The sequence below is a fragment of the Mercenaria mercenaria genome, chromosome 18, assembly GCF_021730395.1.
Source record: "Mercenaria mercenaria strain notata chromosome 18, MADL_Memer_1, whole genome shotgun sequence".
NCBI classification, from domain to species: Eukaryota; Metazoa; Mollusca; class Bivalvia; order Venerida; family Veneridae; genus Mercenaria; species Mercenaria mercenaria.
This window is the reverse complement of record NC_069378.1, coordinates 59438942-59447516: the sequence shown is the minus strand read 5'-3', so window position 1 is coordinate 59447516 and position 8575 is coordinate 59438942. Positions and strand designations below refer to the sequence as shown.

General features: G+C 32.5%; 1 protein-coding gene across 1 annotated transcript; it reads right to left on the bottom strand.

The window, feature by feature from the left end:
• Window positions 1-820: 820 nt before the first annotated feature.
• Window positions 821-7725, bottom strand: LOC123538977 (cadherin-7-like). The gene is made up of 5 exons (XM_045323419.2): window positions 7565-7725; window positions 6088-6349; window positions 5327-5451; window positions 4647-4715; window positions 821-3074 (listed from the first exon to the last, which is right to left on the bottom strand). Exons 1-5 carry the CDS (start codon window positions 7620-7622, stop codon window positions 2833-2835), a joined length of 756 nt encoding a protein of 251 aa, XP_045179354.2. The 5' UTR covers window positions 7623-7725; the 3' UTR covers window positions 821-2832.
• Between the last annotated feature and the right edge of the window lie 850 nt (window positions 7726-8575).

The following is an 8575-nucleotide window of genomic DNA, read 5'->3' as shown; positions in this document are numbered from 1 at the left end:
TTCCAAAGTAGCACTTCAGTTGATTCCATCCCATTGAGGACTTGCAAGCAATGAGAAGGCAGACCAACTGGCTAAGATACCTATCTATCTAGCTCCTGAGCTTAGTCAGAACAACAAACAAAACCTGTGAGTTACAAGGAGAAAGTCACAATCATCAAAGCACTAACAAGATCAAGGATAGAGGAAGATGCTTTTCATCTCCTTGATCGGTCTGAACAAGTAATGCTGGCCAGACTTCGCTCAGGGCACAACAAGCTCTATGCTCACATGTACAAGAAATATAGACTGGCACCACCGCCAGCTTGTCCATGTGGTGAGGAAGATCAGACTGTGGAGAGATGTAAAAAGCATGACCAGTAGCGAGCTGCGTCTTGGCCGATAGATACCTCAATCCACCAGAAACTGCATGGAGGCACTGATGATCTGCGGCAAACCACAAGTTTCATCGAGGCTACTGGTCTGTCAGTGTAGTTGCGAACAAAGAAGTAGAAGTAAAGAAACAAAGATTTAATTGCTACTCAAGTGCAAACGTTTGTACGTTGATCGAGTTTATTTTTTCTCAATACCTTTATGGTAAAGTATTTTGGAGGTAGCTATAATTAAAAAATGAACCATCCTATTACAAGAGTTTTACCACTACAATCATCTAAGGAATACAAGTAATTAGAAAGGCAACCCCTTTTGGTACGTCAAACTATTATCTCATCCATAAGTGCCGAAGATAAAAATTGTGGAATAAAGTACAAAACGGTCCAGTAAGCGGACAAGGAAACTAACACAAAATAACAACATGTTTTGTATTGCTTTATTTTTCAGACATGTATAGCCGAATTGTTACAAGCTAAGATACTCTATACACAAGGAATTAACGATTTATGGTATAACTTAAGTTTTAACACTGATTTTTGTACGTATATCAATCATTAGCTTATTTGATGACATCCGTTTCAACCACATTCCATTTCTTGTAAATGAAAACAGTATTTACCAACAAGTTTATCTATTACTTAAATTAGTAATTAAATAAAAGTATGTGCGGCAATACAAAATATTAGGATTAATACAAGAAATGACGCAAGCATCGACACGGTAGTGTCTCATTATTGACATCATTTCTTAAACACTAAACTACTTCTCACAAACACACATCACACGTAGTACTAGAGGGAGTAGACATGTACGACTGGACACGAATTCATTTCTGATTCTATTCGATAAGATTTTAGCAATATCGAGACAGAAATACAGACTTTAATTTTGTTTATAAACTTAAGATATGATATTTCAGTGATAATTGTGGTATTTAATTCATTCAACCAACTACTTTACTCAACATTTCATATAATCCTGCGGCGATTTAAATTGGTGATTCAAACGATTCATTTCTGATTCAAGTTGATAACACTGTGATATAAAGACAGGCATACAAGCTTTATATTGTTAATAAACTCAAATTTACATATCAGATATCAGTGATTATTGTGGTATTTAAGTTAATTAACTCTCATTTAATTCAACTGTATGTTACTCAATATTTCATATAATCATGCGGCTATTTAAATTTATGTCTTGCTCAAGTATAAGTGTGAAAAGAGATTGTATCCAGAGTAAAACAGTCATCTCACCTACGGTACTGATATATAGTTAAAAGACAACATTAATGGAATATATATCAAAGTAAAATACTAAACTGTGACAGGGAAATTAAAAGAACAAAACTCGTCTTCATGTGCAGAAACCAGTTATTGTTTTAAATGTAAGTAAACGAATTGTGCAGTGTTTAAGACGTTTAAAGGAAATGGTTTCTGCAAGTTTGTAAAATGGCGATTGATACGTTTACACAAATCTTTATTCTGTCGACGAACTGCTGTTGACAAGCAAAATCAACACAAGTGTATTATAAATAATCTCTTTTCAAAACATGATAATAAGCATCATATTCTTATTTCCAAATAGCAGATAAAAATCCCGGAATTAAGTAAATCTATATATATTAAAATTTGTTATGCATAATATAAGAAGTGTACCCTCAGGCCTTTTCGACTTGATGAAATTTGAATTTACTATGGCAAATAATATTTTTAGAATTTGTAAACTTTGTGTCATACTTTCATTTGACAAGCGATTAAGTTAAATTTTGAATAACGACTTGTAAGTTATTGACATGCTATATATCAAGATTTTGAAAATGAGACCTATTTACTTTGTGCTCTCAAATAACAGCAATGTATCAAAATCAGCGATAGTCATTACATTTAAAAACGGAACTATATACTGGATGTTTTAAACGTCATTCTGCAGGAAAAGAAAATGGCACCGAAGCCGTCGAAAAAAAGCTTTTTATTACATATAACTGCTCAGACTAAGAGAAATAGGTTAACAGAATGTACATTTTAACTAATGCACATACTAATAAATTTATGTACTACGTAGATTTTTACGGAAAAGCGTAAAACGAGAATAAACTTGTAAAATATTGAGTGAGTATATGTTCCTTCTTATTTTAACAGGAATTATCTTTAGAGAGTATTGTACTTTAAATCTGTATAAATGCTTACAAGAGTGGACAGAGACAGACAGGCATGCGATATTCAGCATCTAAAATAAATAAAGCGAAGTATAATACCCCGGTATATTTCTTCAGTTAGTAATAATCGAAACTACATTGGTGGTGACGTACACTACTTCCTTAAATAACTTTCATATTAAGAAAAATTTAGTCCATTCTAGAACATGAACATACAAGAGAAAAGTCACTTGGTGATACGATTATTGAGTAGAAAATAGGAAAGTACTTTGAATTAGAACGTTTGGATGAGCTTTCTGTGAATCTTAATACAACGACACAACCAGAGCCATAAGAGTCATCATGATACTAACAGCAAGAGCTGTCGCGCTGCTGCAACTGCCCACTGTTACAGTAAGTGTTGTAGACCCAGTCTCTGCTGGGGATCCATCGTCCACGGCATGAATAACAAGAGTGTAGGTTGCTGTGCTTGACATGTCAAGAGTTTTTCCTGAACTGACTTGAAGTTCGGAACCAGAAAATGTGAAGTCGCCATTCGTGTCTCCAGCTGAAACGATAAAGATTATGGTCATTGTTGCGCCTCTCGTGAGCTGAACTGGTAAATATTATGGTCATTATTGCTTTTTCTGCAGCTGAAATGATAAAAGTAAAGGTGATTGTTGTTCCTGTCATTTCCAGCTGAAATGATAAAAACTATGGTTGCCCTTTGTCCAGCTAAAATGACAACAAAACAGTGTTTTGAAATCGACTCTCAACATAATTGATAATTTTGAATAAATTAATCTGTTTGTAACTAAAACTAGTCTATTGCTAAACAGGCTTGGTCAGGTGGCTTTGTAAATTATTTACATACATTAACATTTTTAGACCTATATATATGTGTATATTAAAAATTATATTTTAAGATATTATAACAATATTCACCGCAGTGACATTTTCTTCCAAAATAGAAACAATCTAGGCAGGTGTGTCTATTCTTAATTTGATTGCCGATTATCATAATCATAATATTCACTGTCATGCAAGGTTTCTTTCAAAACAAATAAACGTGTATCAACATCAAAAACATATCGGACGTCACAACATCTGACACGAACCTTAGTATCTACATAGAGACACAATACCAAAATTTGCACTAAAAATACGTGTGGAATTAGTATAATTTCTAAATATGATTTACTTGACTTCGGAAGAATGAAATTTTCAATTGGTGACGTTCTTTCAAATTTTCTTTATTAAAAGTATTCTTAATAATTCAACAATTCTATAGACTAACGCTACGTATCATACTGATTGTCCGAAGTAATAAACCAAGAGCATATTTGTTATAATAACTGGTAACAAACGAACTTGTCGTCGAAACACATAATGCCATGTGTTAATTTCGTACGTGATTTATTGAAACACGACGTCAGCCAAGTATTCTTCCATCCTATGAGCGACCGTAATTATATTCAGGTTAATCCGACATAACCGGTTTAATTTTTGCTAAATTAATGACAGCAGTTTAAATAGCAACAGCATATATTTCCTGTGCTAAATAATGTGTGGAGTAAGCGGAGCCGATATAGATGTGGTAATGTACATGTATAAACTTTGAAATGCTTTATTAACTGCCGCAACGGTGATAGTATGCCTATCAGATACTTTTAGCGACAATTACTCGATTCTTCTCAATCATCTCTTGTCTCCAGCTCAGATTATACCAATTAAGGTCATGTAATAAAATTACATTAGTCATTATGTTTTGACTTATACCAAGACCACAACAATGTATAAAACTATATACTGAACTAAAAATACAACATATTTATCACAGATAACAATATGCGGTGCCTTCAGGAGCATAGTGTTTACAATTGAAATATGCAGATATAATAACGCAATGCTCTCATAATAGCAGAGACTGGCAAAGTGTGTAGAATTAAGTCATTTAATGAAGGAATTCCAGCTGGTTTAAGGACGGCTGATGGCTGACAATTTCCGTTTACATTAAAAGCTGGAAAGCTGTCCTACTACTATGTCGATGCTGCGTTAAAACCAACGAAAACAACATTATGTTAAAGCTTGTTCAAATGTGTGTGTGTGTATATATATATATCTGTATATATATATTTACAGGCAATGCTGTATGTAATGGTATCTCCTATGTCCTGGTCAGTAGCAGTAAGAGTCGTCACAGATTGACCTGAAATGATAACAGTTGAAAAAAGTTATAAGTATTCAAACACGTCATCTTTCCCTTTGCTAAATATCTTCTTGCGAATTTCTACAGTCAAATTAAAGTATTTTAAGATGTGTAGTACAATTTCAGTAAGCAATTAGGTCACATTAGAGGAAATGCAATGATTTTTGTTCATTTATTTTCTTCCCCAAGAAATTGCAAAAGTAAGCGTATTCGCAATTGTGTACCTTTACTCCTCTTTATTTTATTAGAATTATAACCAATGACCAAAGAAGAATGTTTCTGTAAAACGTTCAGCCTACATTTAAAGTATTTGGAATGCATAATGATTACTTTTAAATTTTCGTTTACAGGTATTTGAGTGAAGTTACAAAGTCCGATTACTACTCTAAGGCAAATGGAGGAACTTGTCTCCTTCACAGTTTCTAAAACTTTTAAAGATTTGAAATGCAATTGTTACAAAAACACTTTAAAACACAATTGCTTTATCAGACCGTTTTGTACCAAATTTATATCGTTCTGACTTGCATCTCCAATTAAGTTTCAATTTAATAACCGACCTTGAACAAGCAGCAAATGATATCTGAAAATGTTAATTTTTTTGAAAATCGAACCTGCTGTAGAAGCGTCAGCAACACAAGCTGTAAATGACGTAGATGTGAATGTTGGTGCCTCGTTCACGTCCCCGACGGCAATAGTAAAAGTTGCTGTTCCAGAATAGGAAGCACTGTCAACCACTCTTTAAAAATCAATGTACATAACACCTTTAATTCTATACTTCGTTACTACGACTAGAATAATACGTAAATATACGGAATTTCAATAATGATTAAAAGTGAAAATCTACTATAAATGATTCAACAGACCTTTCTTTCGTTATATGAGCATTTTACATGTTACGATATGCTTCTAAGACTAACTGATATTGTTCTAAAAAGAACGTAATTCAATTATTTATCAAAAAGACATACCAAACGCACGATATCTCCTATTTATCTATTTTTTTTTTGACAATTTAATGATAAATTAAGTTCTAATCAGTCCTATATATTTGTATTACATTTACATTATTTAAATTGTAGCACCTGTCTGACGCGAATATGATCACTAAATTCATTTTGCGGATGATAGGATAATCTTTACGTAATAAAGTTTCTTGTCGTTTGATATATCGTTTATGTGCATTTTGAATAACCTTCGATTTGATTGAAAATGCTTCGATACATCTTACGGTTACAGATACAATAATATTATAGTCTGTCTTGCATTATTACAAATATCTATGATATACACGTCATACATTGTTTTGGTTTTTTTTAAATGCAATTAGTACAAAATCATGGAAGATAATGCTGTAAATATGTTTGAAACTTACTTAACTTCTAGTATATAGCTAGTTGTAGTTTCATAATCGAGGGCAGAATCTAAGGTAAGAACGCCAGCAGATGTGGTTACCGAGAAAGGAGTCCCCGCTGTTATTAACTCGTAACTTGAAATGGTGTCGGAATCACCTGGAACGGCTACAATTGTAGTTGATGTGGCACCGACAGGCTGATCTTCATTAATATCAATTGGTGTTGTGTCGGTTCCAGTTGCGCCCGAGACGTTTGGGAGAGTCCATGATTGGATCTGTGCATCTACGACAATCAACAAATAAGTTAAACATTTTTTTCATTTAAATATACTCTTTGCTTATCATTAACTAAAATATTTACAATTTATAATTTTCATAATATACTAATTTTACAGAAGAAAATACTTACTAAAACAAGTTAACTTGGCTGAATGTATAACTGTTTCTGTATGTAGAATTGCAATAACAGCTAGACGCCATGTATGTAGCAGTTTTATCCTAGCACACAATATCGTTTATGCACGATTTATCGTATAAAGATAATGTGTAGTAATAATTATCTTATAGTCTAAATATAATGTAATTTTAAAGCAGGGTAAACGCATTCTATGATATTATTATAACATTATTATCCTCTAAAATGTTGTCATCTCGTTTATCTTTATTAGACGTTAAACAAGTTTTTTAAAAACTACAGTGTGCAACAGGCACTGCCAAATCTTTTGCAGGACGTTTTAAATTATGTAGGAAGGAGACAAATCCTAACAAATACATGGCCACTCCGTTTCTCTTACAGAAAAATGCTTATTTTTCTAATTTCTAAAACTTTTCAGAAGATACTAGTTCCGCTGACATAATCATATTTACACGTTTGCACTTTCAAGCCCCTTAGAGCACTTTCAATTTAATTAGTATAATAAATATCCTCATGAAAAGATATAGGTCTTATTTTAATAAAAATCGAACCAATATTTATCTAACAAAATACAAATATCAAATAATACCTAATAATATTTTTGAATTTTACCCGCAAATAAAATATAGTAAATAAACAGAGATGTTGACATGATCCCTTTGTATTTCATACAGGTTATGTTGTGTTGATGTAACATTTGTTCACCATTACTTTAATATATTTTACCATGACATTTGATACACATACTTTGTGGGACAAAAGGTTTAATTATTACTGTTAGCTATGACTTTTCGCTAGTTATTTACGTAATCCATATAAAACATTTTTTTTCTGTTTAAAATTCGGGATTTGTTTTCTAAACTTTCAACAAAATTATGTCAAAGCGTCATTTAGTGTTTGCTGTTTCACAATTTCATATAACTGGAAGAATTGTGTAAGGTACACTTTGAAAGTGTTCACCTGTACCAAACTGAACACTGTCCAGTTTAATTAAATTTAATTTTATGAATAGTTCTGTATTAGTGTAATAAATGTTTCTTCTAATAATCTTTATCTACCTTGCAAGTTTGAAACATCGCTTACCTGTGGTATACAAGGCAGTGCCATACAAAAAGACAATAATCCAAGCTTTAATGATCATCGTTCTTCCTACGATTTTATCAGCAAACAGTTGTTTCGACGTTAGCTTTGACCAGAGGCTCTGGGCGCTCGTAGTGTGCTACATGCCCTTATATAGTATCAGTCTCCATGACTTGATCCAAACAGATCTAAATGTTTATGGAAACATTACTGTTACTAAGCACATTACATTTTTGAGGAACATGTTGAAACAAACTCTACTGTACGAAATAACCAGTTGACACTAGCAGAAAGAGCACTCATCCGTTAAATCAAAATCAACGTATCTATACAACAGTTTCTACCACGCATGTGCAATTGAGTGAATCTAGCGCCTGCGCATTCCATTCTGTGGTTATCCCTGGATAATTGTGTTTGTAATCCAACGATTAATGTTATTTCAGAATTTATACTAAGATATTAACATTTAAGTTTCAGTCAGGTGTTAACGTATTGGTGCACTATTTTCAAATGCGGGATCAATATCAATCATAGGAATGCTATGCTTAATTTTGTAAAACGATAAAATTTATCACTTACCATGCATATTACGATAAATTATATTTCATCTGCCCATTATTTTGCAACATCCCATGACAACCAAGCGACTGTATTGCAATTATGGCAATAACAAAAAAAAATGTAGTTCTCATATTACTTTTAACTTTAACAATTGATTAAAACAAATTCCTTTCACAAATGCAGATGTCACAAACACTAGTTTGTAAGTAGGCTCGAAGTTGAATTTGGTCACCAGACATTAAGAAACAAAATGATTACAATCATAATTCTAAGTTTCACATTTTGTCTAACATCTCAAATATATAACATGATTTGACATAATTAGAAATTATTAAATGATTTTTATCAAACATTTGAGCTTCGGCGTGTCGTAAAAGCTTCCAGCGTTTTATATAGAACAGATACGCTGCCAACTCAAATAATTTTCCTTACGTTTTTAAAAGAAGGCGCTTG

Bases quoted from the DNA above. Each gene is read 5' to 3' on its own strand.
- LOC123538977 (XM_045323419.2), bottom strand. From the start codon at position 7,622: ATGATCATTAAAGCTTGGATTATTGTCTTTTTGTATGGCACTGCCTTG. The intron at 6,350-7,564 runs GTAAGCGATGTT...TGATTGTCGTAG, and splicing joins CACTGCCTTGTATACCACAG to ATGCACAGATCCAATCATGG. The intron at 5,452-6,087 runs GTAAGTTTCAAA...TGATTTTTAAAG, and splicing joins AGCTATATACTAGAAGTTAA to AGTGGTTGACAGTGCTTCCT.